At 46.8% G+C, this 19,171-nt stretch overlaps 1 protein-coding gene across 1 annotated transcript in view; it reads left to right on the top strand.

Moving 5' to 3' along the window:
• MRPL13 (mitochondrial ribosomal protein L13) overlaps positions 1-19,171 on the top strand; it is a 298,977-nt gene that overhangs the window by 184,541 nt on the left and 95,265 nt on the right. The window contains exon 5 of the mRNA XM_069621562.1: positions 8,279-8,365. Within this exon, the coding sequence (XP_069477663.1) occupies positions 8,279-8,365 (87 nt within the window). The remainder of the gene's footprint in view (positions 1-8,278; positions 8,366-19,171) is intronic.

The raw sequence follows: 19,171 nt of genomic DNA, 5'->3' as shown, positions 1-19,171 counted from the left end.
TAGTCTTCAAACCATCCTAGACCTTTTAGAGTTGAAATTCCCTCTTAACCAAGCAGGTGTTCAGTTGGTCACACCAGCACAGATTGTCCCCGTCTTCCAAGATGGTGACTCGCTGCGTTTGCTGGATCTCCAGAACACATACATCCACATTTCCTATTTGTCCTCCACACAGCAAGTACCTTTTGGTATGTTACTCAGACCAGTACTTAGTTTTCAGTATTAACACTTCATCCTCTACTCTGACCAAGTGCTTGTTTTATGGAAGTTATGGCACGTTTGATCTCGTTCCTCTATCCGAAGTGCATTCACATCTTTCCTTCTTCCTAGAGAACGGATGCATTCAAGTCCCCTCGCCAAAGAGTGCATCTTCCCCATTCTAATTCTAATTGTAGTTTTATAACACGCTTAATACCGAGGACCAGTTTGTAAGCGTGGTATTCGAACCTCAGTTGCTATGCGTTGTCTTGCTTCCAAGAAAAACACGTTGCCCCGGAGTTATCTCCCCGGCTTTGATCTTGGACTTGGTGTATACCCTGGGCGATCAAGAAACTTTGTCTCAAAACGTTTCCTTTATTGGTTTTGTATGGAACAACCTACAGGGTAGTGTGTTTCTACCTGAAGACGGGCTCTGACTCTTTAACGTACCTGTTCTGAAATCATTCAGTCCTCAATGGCCACTGCTTTGACCTTTGTGGAGAATGCTTAGTGTGATGGTAGGTAGACATAGCTACAGATGCAGAGGATGCAGCTCCATGCGCTGCAGTGTTGGGGCCTGGAGCAACGGCCCCAAATCAGCATAATTACAGTCCCTTCTGAGGTCAAATCCGATCTGCTCTGGCGGTCCAGTGCCTATAATCTGCAGGAGCAAGTTCACGTTCAGGAAGCGGACCCATTGATGGGCATGGCTGTCGATTCCTCTCTCCTCTGCGGTAAAGCCTCCCTGGGACACTTCAGCCTCCACGACCTCCTGGAAAGAACATTAGTAGAACATGCACATCGTCACCTGATGTCTGCACTTACCTTGCACCTGCCACCAGCTGGCCACACCTCTTATTTATTGTTCTTATCTTTTGTGTGTTTATTACTGTCTATCCTATGTACTGCACTCCCACCCCCCCTCCTCCCCTGCACTTGTGGGATCTCAATGTCACCTGGCCTAGTAAGATCGTTGTCTCTGTCTTCCCTCTGTTCCCCCTCCCTTGCCTTGTTGCGCCTTGAAACACTTTTGTATAGGCGCGTTATAAATGCCATATCATATCATATCGGGCTCGAACACAAAATCAACTTCATCAATTTGCAGGCTGTCTTACTCTTCACAACTCCAAAGTACTGATGTGTACAGGCAATACCACTGCCATGTTCTACCCGAACAGAGAGGAATCAGGTCTCCACTACTATGTGCAGTGGCCCTTCAGATATGGGACTGAGCTATTGAGAATGGAATGCACACTGTTTCTTCTCATTTCACAGAGTACCTCAACATCTGTGGAGGCCGTCTATCATCAACAGAGCGGGGCTTACCTCTCAAAAGAACTATTTTTCTCCCAGTCAAAAGAAAAATAACCGTTTGCCTCTAAGAAGTGGGAGGTGGCCAGCACCCAGAGGGACACCTTTCTCATTCCATGGCTGGGTCAGACCGTATCCGCCCACCCCCTCCACAAATACATAATCAGAAGCAGCCACAGTTGCCGAATGATTTTGATTTCCGTATTCTAGTCCTAGAGGTACTGGCTTAGACTTGCTGATACTTAATCTTTGGAGGGATCACCTCTCGGAGCCGGGAGATGGCATTTCTCTCCTCCCTCCCCACATTGAATGAACTCAGCAGAGTGCTATATGAAGGCCTGGTGTTTAGGCAGCTGGGCCTGTCTCGCGAGAACCTCAACATTATCAAGGCAGCCAGGAACCATCAGTAAGATCTCTATTATAGTAAATAGACTACGTTCTGCTATTAGTGCCTGTAAAGTCACATCAACCCATGTACGCATTACTGGATCAGGTTTTCGTATTCTTCTGGAGCCCTCCTCAGTTGGGTATCAATCTTGACTTCTGTATGTATTGGTCAGCCCTTAGACCCCATAGAGCCATGGAAGGTGACTCCTTTTCTCTTTCCAATTTTAACGCAAACTGACATTTTAAATGAATTGGGCGACTGTTCCCAGAAGCCAAACAATCCCATCCTCCCCGCAGTCTCAACATCTTTCACTTCGCCCTAACTCAGAAATCCTTTAAACGTATGACATCAACTCACTTCAAATGTGTGGCCTTCCAAATATCCTTTCTGGTGGAGGTCACATTGGCCCCTCGGATATTGGATTGTAGGCTCTGTACTGTGAATTTCTCCCTTCAGGGGGTCGGCAGAGGAATGATGCTTCTTCAAACCCATCTTGACCTCCTGGTCAAAGTGGTCATGAAATGTTACCTAGACCAGAAAGAAATTATGTCCATGTCCCTCCCTTACTATGGATCGTTGCTAGCTGGACCCTCTGCAATCTTGATTTGTGGAGTGCTTTAAAGCTCTTTCTGGTAAGGACGAAGCCTACTAGAGCCTCCTCACTTTTTGATCACATATGGCAGTCCTTCCCCAGGCTCTGGAGTGGACAATAATTCCATCGCCCATAGATTGTGGACAGCATTTTGTAATGCTGTTCTCTCAGAAAATCCCCCTTCAAAGAAGCTAAATGATCTTGTTGGGGCCAAGTCCTCTTTTGTTGTGTTCCAATGGGATGTCCCCAGAGAGAACAGATGTAAGGAAATGGTTGGAGTAACACCTCATGTCTTCTGCCATCTCTACTCCATGGACTCTGTTAGGCAGAAACACCTGCAGTACCCTTTAGGAACACTACAGGCAATTAAGACTACAAGTGTAAGCACAATTTCACCTTTGGTACAAGCCTGTACGACACAGTAAAGTGGTAGCGATGGCTGAGCAGCCAGACTTATCTCAAGAGTTTAAGTGAGCAGTAGAACAAGTTAAACAAAGGACCAACCAATACAGTGATTCAAACACTTACTCAAGGTTTGTTGGTAAAAGAATATACATTTATTTACTCAGTCAGTTTGAAAACATTACACTAGCAAGAGTAGCTCGGTTCATAGTGATAGTTTCGACAGTCAAAGTTTCGACAAACAAAAGTTCCGACACACAAGCATAGAAAAAAAAAGTTTCAAATGCATTTATTTTTTTTACATTTTTTATTTTTTTTATGGGCAGGTTCCCTCCCAACCCCCATTTTCTTTTTAAAACAAACTTTTTTTTTGTACACGAAACAAAAAAACCATAAAAGGAAAAAAAAGTGCATTCGAAACTTTTTTATCCGAAACTTTGTATTAGGAACTTTTGTATGTTGAAACTTTTTTTTCGAAAGTATGACTGGACACCGAGTAGCTCAATATCACACACTAATAAACCACAAACACACAACCGGTAAGTAAATGAACAAGTTTAGCTCTGCTGAAGTGGGAGCAAAATGGCACTTCATATACTTTTAAAAGCGGTAAAAAGACAAGGTTATCAGAATCAAAAGCACAAATGCACTCATAGGCAGGGCAAAGGGATTCAGTAAACTACAACCAGCAATTCATCTCATAGGCCTGGGCCAAAGTCAATGGTTCAGAGTCTTTGTATTGGATAGCACAGTTCTGGTAGTAACAGTAAAGTCTTTGCAACGGAGTTGAGAAGAATTTGGCTAGGCGAAACGTTTGACGAATGTTTAGGGAAGGACAAGCCTTCGAAGTTGAGGAAAGTTTCACGCACTTTCTCGATGGCCGAAAAGATTTCCGGACTGTGTTTGCACAGTACCTTGTTATTGAAGAAAAGCTGTAGCTGAGGCAGTTGTTCCTGGCAGTTCGAGCAGATCGCGCTGTTCCTGAGCTTCAGTCGTGGGGACAAGGAGGACGTCAGGAGTTTCCTGTACTGCCCAGGGATGAGGCCAAAAGCTTAGCAAGACGTTGGTTTAAGGTGCAAGTGCCTTAAAGTCCACAAGCTGGTTTCCTTCCCTCTGGCTATCCGCTTTTCAACAGCACTCTGGTGAAAATCCGACCAGATGGGGACGGTGTCCAGGTGACGTACGAGCTGGTTGTTCCCACCAAACTCAATGGAAGAAGTTAACCTTGAAGGGCCTATCTGTCGATTGGAGTTTCAGGCAATTCAGACCTTCAGTAGGGCTTCACCGGTCGTCCAGGAGTTGCAGCAGTCCTCTTCCTTCAGCTCGTCTTCAGTTCTTTCGTTCCAGTGGTCGACTCTGCTTTCCAAGTCCCAGAGACCTGCTTTTAAACAGTTTTCCCCCATTCATTCCAGCCTGGCTCCAGCCTGGCTGTCACTCTCTCAGCAGGGTGGCTGTCCTTGCCGGACAGTCAGCCGGCCAATCACGCCAGAGTGCATTCAGGTCTCCTAGGAGACTAAGCACAGGGAGTTTCGGGCACATCCTTCACATAGCCGGTCAAGTGGCACAGCGAGTAGAGCGCTCGCTTTGACATCAGTGCAGAGCCTGCGAACGCGGGTTCGAATCCCGGCAGCGCCAAACTCAGCGTTTCATCCTTCCGAGGTCGATAAATGAGCACCACACACCGTGGGTAATAATAAGCAGCGCTCAGATACCTGAGGGTTCGTAGCGCTATATAAATGCCAAATTATTTTATTATTATCCTGTCCACCCTAGACACTCAGGCGCCAGAGGAGGGCTTCAGCACTGAAGCCTGCCAAAGGCCAACGAACAAAGGGACCAAACCTGGTTTGGCGCCCAGAGACAAACACCAGAAGGACTTTTCCTAAAAGAAATGGCGAAAAAAGATGACCGGAGTCTGTTTTTACAGATGGGTCTTGGGCGCCATATTGAAAAACATGGCTGACCCAATTTTTAGCTACCGTTGTTAGCAGTCGGGAAAAATGACAGTAGTTGATCTAAACCACTGCCACCAGCCATTTAAAGTAGGAAAAGGTAACATTTGACTGTTACATGCATGTTTTGACTCAGGAAGCTAGGCAACCCCTCCAGCACTCTATAGGAAGATAGGGTGTGCTGGGACAGTAAATTTAAAGACTAGTAAAGCCAATTTAACTGTACATGCTCTGGAAGACAGTAGTATGTCCCAGAGAAGGTATTTAAACCTTGGGGAGTCTGAAAGACACCCCTGTGCCACTGCACTGAAGGTGCTGTGTGACACACAGAAAAAGATGATGCCCATGGAGTTGTTTTAAAACTCTGTAGCCAAAGAACACAAAAGTAAAACACACACAAAATGAAAAGTTCAAAGCCCCAAAATATAGCAAAAGAGCTGGAGGGCTCTGAGGGAGAGCGAATTTAGCACTTGTGTGAGAAATCTCCCTAACAGACTCCAGTTCCAGGACATCACTCAATGCGGACAAGCGGTGCTGCACAACATCTTCAGCTTCACTCTGCAGGGTGCTGCAAACATTCTCTTTTAACATCTTCCCTTCCGGTGGTATAGTTGGTAATCTTGTTCAAAGATCGAGGAAAAAGTACAATTTTAGGTAGTAGCTTCTTTACTCCTAGTCCTTTTTCCTTCATTAGGCCCTCATCTTTTGAAAAGTACCCCTCTGCGCTTTAATGAAAGGGCGGGCATGGAATCGGGTGCAAAGATGGAACCTGGTGTAACAGCATGCTCCAGGTCCTTAATTGCTCTTTTGAATCAACAGTGCTACGCAACATTTTACGGTCTATTAGGCCACAGGTATGCAGCAAAGGGCACTATAGACTAGGCCTACAACGCTCAGTACTGTGAGTAACTTGATCTAATTCACACATTCTAATGTTTATATTAGTTGTGTGAAACCAAAGCATACCCAAAGGACAGTGAAGCAGTGCACATGGATTGTGGAGAGGGCAGCTAGAGACCTGCGGTATAGAGAACATTTAAATATTGTGATATGATATGGCATTTGTAACGCGCCTATACACAAGTGTTTCAAGGCGTGACTATGTGCACATAGTCAAGAGAGGGTGGAGGGGTAAGGCTGTTTTTAGTCCTGGTTTCATCAGAGTTGGATGACATATTCTTGAGCGCAACCCCGGGGTGCTCCAGCAACCTAATACAGGTGTTCACAGAGTGGTTTCACACAGACGTGAACCTACTGTTACCTGTCTCGAGGTGCCATTGATGACAAGCATTAGAATTGCGTGCACCATGATGCCCACCGGCTTAAGTCACCTGTGACATGGCAAAGGTTCCCCTTGAAACATGAGACTAAGTCCACAGCATCACGGCTGAGGTGTCATTGAGTCCACCCACCCTGTGTTCATGTACATACATGCGCAGAAGTTTCAGTAAAAGTACAAACAGAGATTTGGCAAGGAACTTTCTTTAGGTTCCAAGTTTACAGACCCACATATTCGAGTGCAAGTGAATGCCCTTAGACTGGACATGTCATCCAAAGATCATTTGATGGCTCATTTCATCCCCGTTATTCCTTGTTCCTGCAGGCTTCTTTGTCAGTCTTTCCATTCTAGGAAAACTGCTCATCTCCTCTATCCCTCCTGCCCGCTAGCCACTACAGTACTTGTTCATTGTACAGTAAAGCCTCTTCTACTTTAGATCTCCTATTTTTTTCTTCTGCTAAACATTTGAGTCCTTTGATAATTGAGATTTGCATTTTTCTTAATACTTCTAGCCCTGCTGTTTTCTCTATTTCTCACATTACTTTGTATTTTTCCGTTGGATGTTAAGCATCTGTGGTGCTATAGCTATTCTCTGCCGCTTCTCTCACTCCTCGCTCATCCTTTTTCTCTTACTGTTCATCGAATATTTTTGTTTCTCTTTCTTTAAACCGTATGTTCTTTCTTTCCTCATAATAAATGCTCCTCTAACCCTCTTTGATCCTACTGTGATCGATAGATTCTGTGATATGGATGGTTTCTTGATCTTACTTCTCTGTAAGTGTTTGTTTTTTCCTTTTAGATATTTTAATATTTATCCTCTGACTATTCATTCTTCCTGTTTTATTTCTTCCGATCGTGGGCTCTTTTCTCTCGACTCCTTTTCATTTCGTCTCTTTCTAGATCTTCCCTCAATTTGATATTTTCAAGTTCTCCTTTTGATTTCTTGTTAACTACTCTTCCTTGCTGCTGATCGCTTCTCTCTGTCTTTTTCCTATAGCCATTCCTATATCGCCCTAAGAAGAATGGAGGGATAAAGGGCCCAGTGTCCCCAAGCACCTGTGGCTGGACAGTAACAATTTTATAGCTGGAGAAAATATTTGCTGGTAGGAGTGTGTTAAAAGGTATTGATGCCGGCAGGGCAGAGCGACCCACGGCTTATAGGGTGGTAATTTCTATGCATGACAATCACCCTAAAGCAAGGTGAAAAAGTACTTGATGTTAGATTGCCAAGGATCGAACATGGGACTATAGCCCTAGGACAGAGATTGTCAGCACGGGAACCCCGAGGATATAAATCAAAAAGCATGCAGGGGGACGGGTTCATCCCTCCGAGTGAATAGTAGTTTGGGGAACCCTCTGGAAGATCAGTAATCAAATAGTTAAGGCGTCGAGGCACTTGGAGTTAACCCTCTTTATGATTGTAATTAATATTTATAGGTGTAATCTCCCTGGTACCTATAGGCCTTATTCATCTCTATCCTGCAAAGTAAATAACGTTTTTGTACTGTCGATTCTCTGCAGAACAATACTCCTGTGCCATATGACTGTGAAAGTTCCTATTGTTAGCCAGTGAGAAATCACATTCCCGGTTATTGCAATGTACCTAAGAGCCTAAACGCAAACCTGTATACTCTGTGCAGTGGGACTATGCATTTCTGGGCCAGTCCACACTAGAGCGCAGGTGTGTTATTGACACCATCTGTTTAAAATGGTTCTCCTTAAGCCACCTGCCTCTTAAGTGTGTGCATCACAAGACAAGCCACGCAAGGCACAGGCTGCCCTGTCAATGTTGTTTGGAACCCCAGGCAAAAGAAGTAACAGCAAATCGTATTTATCATAGCTACCTATTCTTAAGTTGGGAAATGTGTGATGGATTGAGCGTGAAGGCGCCTGAAATGCCCCACTTGTCTTCATACAAATGTATTTATGAGCTTTGTGTCCTTTTTTAAGTGTGTATGGTATTTGGGGGCATCAATCATTAGCAGAATTTCTTTTTTCTGCGAACGGTGCAAACTACTGCCATGCCATTCCATAGGGGCTCTATCAAAGAAAGCATGCATACTGAAAGTGCTTTGGTGTCGATGGCATTTCAATTCTTGCTTGTGTATTGCACTCTTTCCCATTTTTACGTAGGTGGTCTATTTATTTTTTCTCTATAGATCGTAAAATTGGCAATCTATGGCATGCTACCAAAGACTCTCCTTAGAAGAACAATGATGCAAAGGTTGCACCTCTTCCCATATGACGTGAGTATCTTTCACGGTTATGATGAGGGTCAAGTGTTTACTCTTGGTGTAGTTGGAAGAACAAAGGATATTGAGATTTGTTTATGTTGTATAACATTTGAAGTTTATATTCTTAATCTTGATCTTGCTTTAATTTTATGTAGGTGTAAGCTTGCTTGAATCCACTTTCTGCTCAAACGCAAGAGAACATTCTTGTTTCCAATGAATTCAAAATTATCTTCTAGGGACTGTGCCTTTTGAGATCGAAATCATCTGTACCCAATGTCATTAACTCACCATGTAGCTAAGTGATTAAATGGATACACATACTATCCTTGATAGGGCAGAAAAAAGGGTCAGCGTTGGTCAATTGCATGTATGTAATGCTTTTCATATAGCTCTAGAGTGTTATATATAACCATTAAACACCTTTGACATTCACATAGGATCCAGGAATCTAAAATAATAAGTTAAAATATGAGCTTGAATGTGCAGGCAGATAGACCACACTTTGCATTTATGGATGGAATGGACCCACTCTCTCCATGTCCTATTGAAGATGTGTATTGTGACGAATCTAGCAAAGTCGTCACTGATTCCCCAGAAAAAACCTGCCTTCATGTGGCCAGGGAGGGCAGAAACCACCTGACTTGACCCTGGGGGCGGTTATCTGCGGGAGAACCACACAGGGAGAGACCAACCTCGCTTACTAGAAGACGACCTGTCATAAACGCCCCCCCTTTCTGAGAGATAATAGTCAGCAGTCATTGCCTTTCAGCTATGTATGGCATATTGTTTGGAACTAAAAGCATAGACAAACACATACTTATTCCTATGGGCCTACTGAGACGAGGAAGAGGGCAAAGTAATGAATATCACACCTGCCGAGAACCACACAGTGCAGGCTAGTTGTTCCGAACAGCTAACCAATGCTGGGAAGATGAAGACGCACCATACACAAGGCGGTTGGGAAACCGGATGGACATAGAGCTGACCGGAGAGCAGGCACGATCGTGGCAATGTCGTATGTAAGGAACTCGTGGCAACAGTAAAGACAGACAAAAGTGATCACAGTACAAGGGTGTTTATTAAACTGGATGCATGGGTGAGAAAAACGCCTAATCAAAACCTAAAGCGAAGATGGGAGCAAGCTACAACCATCAATTAATAATAAGGCAGTCCTAGTGACAGCTTGTCAAATAAAAAGGGCCTATACAAAAAAAATCCTACTGCCAATCCTTACCACTAGGTTACAAAAAGAGTGTGGGTTAATGTTCAGAAGAAAAGAAAGACGTGTTCACAAAATGATAAATCAGGATGGTATGGCAGGGTTTCCCTTCCCCACGTTTCAAGCACGGAACAAGGGGGAACTCCTGAGCGCAGCACCCTCCTGGCCCTTTCCAGCACGAGGCTCGCAATTCCAGTTTCACCTTGGGCGGATTGCTCTTCGCCCCTAGGATCTCTCTGTGCCGGGTTCAGATCCTCTTTGCAAAATGGGCCTCCCTCCGTCGGACTCACTCCAGCCTTTCAAATATCGCTCATACCATTCAGGAGCTTTAATGTCTTTTAAACAAACACTGTGGACAACCCTCAACTGGGTTCACATATACAGTTCACTATACTATATCTCAATGTTGGATTCACTCTCAGTAGCTAACCCCTTGGCATCCCTCCATTGGGTTCGCATAGCCATCTTTACCACAGTTCATGAATTTCTAACACAGTTCATGCTTTTCTCATTTTCATCAAAAAGCGTGGGTTCCCTTCTCCTAGCTTTCCTTCGGCATCCCTCTGACGGGTTCACACTTGCCTTATTCCACAGTTCACAATCTTATCAGAAAGTGGGGTTCCCTTCCCCAAGCTTTCTCTCGGCAACGGGTCAGAGACTTTCGATTGTACAAATGATTTGACATGACCTTTGTAGGACCACTCCGACACCTCACGCTGCCCTTTCCTTGGGCTTTCTGGTACTTGCAGTTTTCATACTAAATCAAAGGGGCCAGCGAGAGTCCTTCGAATGAGCACTTCTGCGGCGTCTGACCACTTTGCAGCCGGCCCTTGTCAGGGCTTTCTCAAAAGTTCAAACACACACATACACGTTTTTTCTTCTCAAGTTCCTTGCGTTCATATATTGTTGCCACTCGCAACCTTGGGCTCACCTAGGGCAGTTTGGTTTGCCATCAGCTTACTCTGACTCACCATCAGCGTTGAACCCGTTGGCTTCTCTTGCCTCTGGTGTCAAGGACAATACCACGGTAGCCAGCACGCCTCCCCGACTGTGCCATCAATGCGGGATGCCCCCGTGCACTGTTGACATCTATCCTCCACATGCCAGCTGTAACTCACGGTCTTATGATTTCCCTCTCAGAGGCTTCGCGTGTCTGAGTTGAAAAGGGCCAGGGCAGTTCACCCTTCATCATCCCTCCAGGTCTCACTGCCTTTCCCCTCTGTTTGAACTGCCGGTTCGGTGAAGCTGTTTCCTCATGCATTCGGCCTTGCTCACAGTGTACTCACATGCTCCGCCTTTTATCCCTGTGGGGGAGGTAAAGGGCCGTCAGATGTTCGTGGTTATTGTCAATTGCCTGACTCTGCCTGACCCGTGTGTTGGGACATGTCAGGTAAACGGCTCTGGTCTTAGTCCATTGTTTCTTAAAGAAAAGGGGGGCCACCTGAATGACAGATCCCCGGGGACGAGTAAGTAAGACACCTTTGGGTTTCTCATACGGAAAAGGAGGCTCCGAGACCGGACGTCTGCTGCGCGGAAGTAGGGAGCAATAGACGCTTGAAGGCACACCCCTGCACGCTCACACCAGAAAAAATACAGCCCGCTAGGGGAAAAGGCCCAAGACACTTTTGCAAGGATAACAAGTATTTATACAAAAAATAGGAATGCATCAGCAAAGAACTCTGCTGCCACAGCACTTTCTGAGGTCCGTTGACATGTGCGATACATTATAAGCACAAACAGCGTCTCTTCTGTCGCACAGAAAATGGGGTCAGGACAGCAGTGATCGCTTCAGTGTTGCAAAGGGTCTGCAGGCATCTTCCAGTGGATGACTTGCTTTTCACTCTAGAAGCCTCACCTTTTATTCAGTTCCAGCACACACTCGTCTGCAGTCTCTCTCAGCAATTTACAGAAGGGGGCGTTTGACCGTCCAATCGGGACAGTCCAGACCCCCAGTGGAGCTGGTCCTATTCAGGCACTCTGGCAGACAAAGGACAGGGGGGTGGAAAACTCCTCTCCCACTTCCTGCCTGTGGAGACACTCTGGAGCCTAGGCAGGGATAGCAAAGGTTTCCCGCCAAACGCAAAACGCACACACACTGACCCCCCCCCCCCAACTCCCAGAATGGTAGAAGAAGGGCTAAAGAACAACCACGCTAGTAATGGCAAAAAAGAAGGGAGGCCCCAAGTTTGTACTTGGGTGGCCCTTTTGTGCACGACCGCGGCTATGGACATAGCCTGCAGTATTAAAACTAAACAATAGTTGGTAGAACACGTCCACTGCCACCAGCCATAAATAGGAGATTATCTATGTGAATAAAAAGTCACAGGAGCAGAAAGAAGGGGGGATATTGGGTATCCCTTTGGCACTCCACTAAAGGTGGTGTACCGACTATGGAGTTTTGGGAGAGATGCAATGTATCTCTCTATCCTTAAGAACGGTAGTTACTTGAGGATATAGAAAATGGAGTCTTAAAGGAGGACCCCAAGGGTCCCCTGCAGCACTGCCCATAAGGAGCTGTGTGCTGCAGTAGTAACACCACAGATGCCTTTAAGAGCTATGGAGCAGACAGACGTATAGTACAGGTCGAAAACAAAGAAGAGTTCCAAAAGACAGAGCCCACAAGAATTAATGCATGGAAAAAGGCCCCACTCATTCTGAATTGAAAGAAAGAGGTCCAGAAGTCAAGTAAAACGTGCTGAGCATCTCACTGGCAGAGGGGATGAAGCATAACAATGATACATCTCCCTAACATCCATACCCTGTCCTATTGGTTAGATTTGTTACAAAGGAACAAAGGTTCTGTACTACCAATTGGGTTTCTCGAGGTGGAAAATGATGTTCTACTGGTTTATCTTGCAGTAGTGTGATGTCAATACAGTCCACCATAAATAAAACCTGACTTTGCATTTTGGATTTAAAATATACTTTAACAAATTGCAATGTTGAGTGATCTCAGTAATGGAAATAGACCAGATATTGTCTGGAAACCACAGTTTGATGGTGCTGGGAAATACCAAAAGGAGCCTGCCCGCTGAGCTTGGTGCAGGACTAGGTTATATTGAAATGATGATCTTCTACGGAACCATTTACGTTTGGAAACTACTTTCTGATGTTTGTTAATCTGCTTAGAATCACATGCTGTGCATAGTCCGACATCCAGTGGTCACTGCAGAGTATTGCATTTTGTTTTTCGTAGTCGAAAAGGGGACGTCGACAAGGCGTGTCTGTAACACTATCCCTATAGTGACGTGCAGTGTACCCACAACCCCTCACGCATCGAGGTCCCTCAGATTGTTTTTTTCCACCCAGTTATTGGTCACCTTTATGCGGAGCTCCTCGAGACACATTGCAAAATCATTTCCTCGACCCTTGGTCGTTTATTATTATTAACTATCATAGATCCCTCCCTCGACGTAGCTGCCAACCTGTTCTCCGCCGAGCAAGATCTTTGATGGAGGGACGAGCGGTGGAGATCCTTCGGCGCTGCCGAACACGTGGCCTGGCCTCGCCGGCCTAACACAGTAGGGAGAGTGGGTTTGTTGGTCATTTCTTTGTTTCACTCTGAGAATGCCTTTCTCTTTCCCCTCCTTCTCTTTCGAGGTCGTAATCACATTTCATGCCCTCAGCTAAGGAGAGGACGCCCTTTAGGTTTTGCCCGCGTTGCAAGGGCAAGTTTACCTGGAAGGACACGCATAAACGGTATAACCGTTGCTTGCCCCTCGATCACAAAGAGGACAGCTGAGCGGCCTGGCCTGTAAGTTACTTAAACCCAAAACTTTAAAGGACCGCAGGGTCAAAAGGTGGGCAGCCTATGCGATTTCTAGGTCTGACTCCTCGCCAGCTGCCGCCGAATGTGATGAGGACAGTGATTACACGGCCTCCGCAACGGAGGTTGTAGACCTCTCGAAGGAGCGTTCCCGCTCCTCGTTGTCCGTCCCCGGCCCTGACAAGCCCGGCTTATGCCCCACTTATGGGGATGAACACCCCGGCGACAAGGACAAACACAGAAAAACACATAAGCACATACCCCACGGCACGCATTTGTCGAAGACGAAGGAAGCCATAGCGTCAACGGAGGTGTCGGGTCCACCGGTGTCTTCCGCCGACCGTAAGGGTCGCAAGCCCTCCCCGCCACCGCTTCTGCGACCGGCGACTGGGCTTTCTGTAAATAAGGGCGCTAACCCCAAATCCTCAGGCGATGCGCCTCGCAAGAGTGCGTACGTTGCCAGTAAAGACTCGGCACTGCCTAGCGCGACGGCGAGCGATCCCTCGACAGAGAAGCTGACCGCCGAAAGCCTCGCGCGTATAGCTTCTAAAGACGGCCAGAGACGGAGGCGGATGACACGTCGAAAACTGCTCACAAGGCCAAAGAAACGCTGAGGATGCCGGAGGGTAGGCTGGGACAGCTCCCACCATCGACAGAAGACCCTAGCCAGCAAGAAGGTTTCTCAGAAGCGAAGGGACTCTATCTTCAACACTATGGGACAGAACTAAGCAACTACAGGGAGAGGAAACTCCCTTTTCACTCCCAGACCACGCTGGCCTACCTTACTGGACTGTAGAGAGGTTCCAGTCATATATGGACAAGCTAGACAGGTTCATGGCCACCCCAGAAAATAGAACACCCAAGAGGCCAAGGGAGGTACTCCAGGAGGGGCCATGGGCTAAATACCCGAAGCTCTTTAACCCCCTACAGGAAGACATGAACTCTTACAACCTCACTGAAGAGGACTCTCACTTCCAGGAAGAGGATGAGTTTGTGAATAATGAAGACCAACAAGAGAAAGAAGGTTTTCATGATGATCCTAACATAGGTGAGGAGGGCTACGAGGAGGACCCAGGTGAAGGTGGCTCACAGCCCTGGCAGTCGCCATCAGGGTCTACAGACCCCGACATTATAGACATTTCTTCTCCTCAGACCACACCGGTCAGGAACCCATCTCCAGTAGACGATCAGCCCACCTTCAATGCGCTACTAAGGAAGGCATCAGCGTATTTTGAAGTTGAAACTGGGGAGGTCACCCCAGATACTGATTTCGTCGAAAGGATTATTAAAGAAAAACCTCCCACTAGTCAAACTATTCCTATCCTCTCCTCGGTTAAGAGACGACTCACCCCATCACTGTCCACCCCCGCGCTGGTAAGAGGGGTCAATCCAAGAATCGAGAAATTGTTCTCACCCTCTCAGTCAGACCCATTATATATCGGGGGTCACTCAGTCCCGGACTCCTTAGTGGTGACTAACACAAGGAAGAGGGCTGGGGTTCCACTGTCAACCAGCGAGGCACCCCCAGATAAAGAAGGGCAAAAGCTTTATGCCTTGGGCAAAAGAATTTCCGCCTCAGCAGCGTTTTCAATTAGGATTGCCAATAATAATACATTGTTGGCAAGCTATGCTGATGCTCAATGGGGAAATCTTAAGCAGGACATCGAAGAAGCCCCTGAACCTCTAAGAACTCGCTTATTGGCTACAGTTACATACGTAGCTCTGGTGAACCAGAGCATCATTAAGAACACTCTTGATGTGGCAGAAACTGCCGGCTGTTCTTTGGTGCAGGGAATTCTGCTGAAGCGTCACGTCTGGCTTCGCAATTCCGGTCTCAAGGCAGAAACGCAGGCGTCACTCATTAATAAGCCAATAGAAGAGTCAAATCTCTTTGGAAGGGCAGTGGACGACGCACTGGAAAATGCGAAGAAAGAATTCGACGCCATAAAGACCTTAGACCAAATCTCAAAGCCTCCAAACAGGCGGGGATTTGGAAACAAGCGCTTTTTCGTGGCCAACGCCAACAGCAGCAGCAGCATTACACTGCGGGCAACTGGCCCTCTAATCAGGGTACCGGTAACGAGTATAACCAAAGAGGACAAAGCCGTGGCAAGGGCAGAGGCCGGGGCACCAGCCCCAGAGGCACCCCGGCAAGTAACACCAAATGACCCGAAGGTTCGTGTCCCCTCCAATGCGTCTCCGGTTGGGGGCCAGATAACATCGTTCCTATCAGCATGGGAGGGAATAACATCAGACCGGTGGTTATTGTCAACCGTAGGCCACGGGTACTGTATAGAGTTCAATCAGTCCCCCACCTACAGACCTCCAAGGGGACGACGCCTGTCAACAGAACACCTCGTCATCCTCCTGCAAGAAGTAGAACAGCTGCTACAGAAAGGAGCAATAGAGGTCGTGCCCCTATCTCAGGTAATGGAAGGTATTTATTCAGTGTACTTCCTTGTTCCCAAAAAGGACTTAACCATGCGCCCTGTACTAGATCTGCGCCCAGCGAACAAATTTGTAAAACCACAAAAATTTCGTATGGTAACATTACAGGAGGTAATTCCCCTGCTATCTCAGGGGGACTACATGACAACACTAGACATGAAAGATGCGTATTTCCATATTATGATGTTGCCAGCGCACAGAAAATACCTCAGGTTCATGATAGAGGGCAAACACTACCAGTTCAGAGTGCTACCCTTCGGCATAGCATCTGCACCAAGGGTATTCACGAAGGTGCGCAGGTCATCCATACCGGTATACCCTTACCTCGACGATTGGCTCATGATAGGGGAGTCCTACGAGACATGCTTCTCAAACACCCAGAAGACAGTAGACCTTTTGTTCCAACTGGGCTTCTCCATCAACGAGAAGAAGTCCAGCTTAGACCCCAGCCAAATCAAACAATTCTTAGGGGCTCTAATTCGAACAAAGGACGGCCTCGTCTTCCCCTCCAACGAGAGGGTCCAAAATATGCTGTTTCAGATCCCTCAATATGTGGCCGGTTGAGAGGTGACGGTACGCAAAGCAATGCGCTTGCTAGGAATGATGGCGTCATGTATTTATTTGGTACCTCACGCGCGCCTGCGCCCAATGCAAGAGTGGCTCAACAGCCAGTGGTGTCAGGCCAGCGAACAATGGGACGATCTAGTGGTGGTCTCGCAGGCCTTGGTTCTCTCGCTACGGTGGTGGTCGAAGGAAAACCTGGTAATAGGGAAACCATTCGCCACCCCCACAGTGGAAGCCACTCTAACCACAGACGCATCCCTCACAGGATGGGGGGGCTCACCTATCCCATCAGACTGCTCACGGAGTTTGGACTCCGAGCGTAGCTTCCAAGCACATAAACTTATTAGAGCTACTTGCGGTGTTCAAGGCACTAAAAGCCTTCCAGACACACCTACAAGGGAAGACAGTGATGGTCCTCACGGACAGCACCACAGCCATGTACTACCTCAACAAGCAAGGGGGCACTCACTCTCCAGGACTGTCCAAGCTGTCCCAGAACATCTGGAAGTGGGCTCTCAGACACAACATGTCCTACATGTCACAACATGTACCAGGGGAACTCAATCTGCTAGCAGACAAACTCAGCAGAGACTTCCCTCTGCCCTCAGAGTACGAATGGCGGTAACACGAAGACATCGTCTTCGACGTCTTCACACAATGGGGCTTCCCAGAAATAGACCTGTTCGCAACTCTGGAGAACTCACAATGCCTAGATTACACCTCCAGATACCTACAGAACCGCTCCAAGGGGAACAGTCTCTGGATACCATGGTCAGGGAAATTTGTTTACGCTCACCCCCCCCCGACTCCTCTGCTGAAGAAGATAGTGCACAAGATGCACCAGGAACCAGTCACCATGATACTGATAGCCCGATGTGGGCCCGCCAACCATGGTTTGCGCACCTGATGGAGATGTCCTTGTCCCCACCAGTGAAACTGCCCTGCCCGTACAACCTGCTGTCACAGGACAAGGGCAAGGCACTACACCCATGCCCACAGAACATGAACCTAGCAGCCTGGCTCCTGAGGTCATGGAATTTGGCCATTTACAACTCCCTCACAGATGCATGGACATTCTCGGAGAAGCAAGAAAACCCAACACTCGCCACTGCTATTCTAGCAAGTGGAAGAGATTTGTCATCTGGTGTAGAGGTAAGAGCATCAACCCAGTCCACTGCTCTCCCACACAAATTGTCCTTTACCTGACCCATTTACTGGACTCAGGTCTAGTGTTCAATTCTATTAAAGTCCATCTAGCGGCACTTTCTGCATACACCACCTCTCAACTTAAGGTGTCATGGTGGAAAGTCTCAGTTATCAAAGCCTTCATGGAGGGGGTAAAGAGAATACACCCTCCGATAGCAAACCCAGCTCCCGGCTGGGAACTTAATGTGGTACTTAACAGGCTCATGGGCTCACCCTTTGAACCCATGCACAAGGCAACTCTTAAGGACCTCACTCTTAAGACTGCTTTCCTAATAGCTATCACCTCCATTAGGAGAGTAAGTGAACTACAGGCTCTTTCTATTCTAGACCCCTTCGTAACAGTTCACAAAAATAAGGTGGTTCTACGCACACACCCAAGGTTTGCACCGAAATTCATATCGAAATTCCATGTCAACCAGTCAATAGAACTACCAACGTTCTTTCAAAACCCTTCCAATTTGGGAGAAAAGAGCCTGCATACACTCGATGTGCGCAGAGCTGTCATGTTTTATATGGAAAGAACTAGGCCACTGAGAAAGACTAATCAGTTCTTTGTCTCGGTGGCAGCAGAAAGGGAAGGAGATGCAGTCTCAAAGTCCACTATATCTAGATGGATTGTTCAATGCATCACTCTGTTACACTCTTGCTAAGAGAGAACTACCCTTCAAGCCAAGAGCACACTCTACTCGAGGCACTGGGGCATCCATAGCATTCATTGCAAACGTTCCCCTTGAGTCCATTTGCAAAGCGGCAACCTGGAGTTCTGTACACACCTTTACAAAACACTACTGTCTAAATGCTCACTCTAGATCTGATTCCCAGGTGGGACAAGCAGTATTAAGACATCTTTTCTCTACTGTTCCTTCTCACAACCCACCTCCAACTCCGGGTACTGCTCGCTAGTCTATGCACAGCATGTGATTCTAAGCAGATTAACAAACATCAGAAGACAATGCATTACGTACCGTAAAAGCATTTCTGATGGTTGTGTCTGCTTAGATTCACATGCGCCCACCCTTCCTCCCCGCTTGGATGGAAGGAACATAGACATCTTTCTACATCTCTCTCTCTTTTCTGTACTCGCTCACGTATAGAAGCCTCCCTCAGGGCAGAAAAAATACAAACAGAGGGACCTCGACGCATGAGGGGTTGTGGGTACACTGCACATCACTATAGGGATAGTGTTACAGACACGCCTTGTCGACGTCCCCTTTTCGACTACGAAAAACAAATGCAATACTCTGCAGTGACCACTGGATGTCGGACTATGCACAGCATGTGAATCTAAGCAGATACAACCATCAGAAATGCTTTTACGGTAAGTAAGGCATTGTCATATCCCCACCACATTGATTCAGTTGTGTGAGGCAAGCTTGTCCGGCAGCAGCCTGTGGTGCAAATGGATGTATTTTACTGCTGCTGCCCCGGCAGTACGTCTGCATGCAAGGAATACTTGCACTTTTGCCTGGATCTGTTCTTTATGCAAGTAAACCTTGCACCACTGCTGCATATTTCTCTGTGTTAGAAAAATCTTCATAATCTGTTCTGCGTATGTGAGGGAACGTTTTGCTGATTCTCAGTACCTGTTCTGGGTGGGAAGGAACTTTGCTGTGCT

Source organism: Ambystoma mexicanum, chromosome 5q, assembly GCF_040938575.1.
Source record: "Ambystoma mexicanum isolate Mex_15411 chromosome 5q, UKY_AmexF1_1, whole genome shotgun sequence".
In the NCBI taxonomy this organism is placed as follows: Eukaryota; Metazoa; Chordata; class Amphibia; order Caudata; family Ambystomatidae; genus Ambystoma; species Ambystoma mexicanum.
The sequence above is the reverse complement of the archived record's forward strand: the minus strand, read 5'-3'. Positions and strand labels throughout refer to the sequence as shown.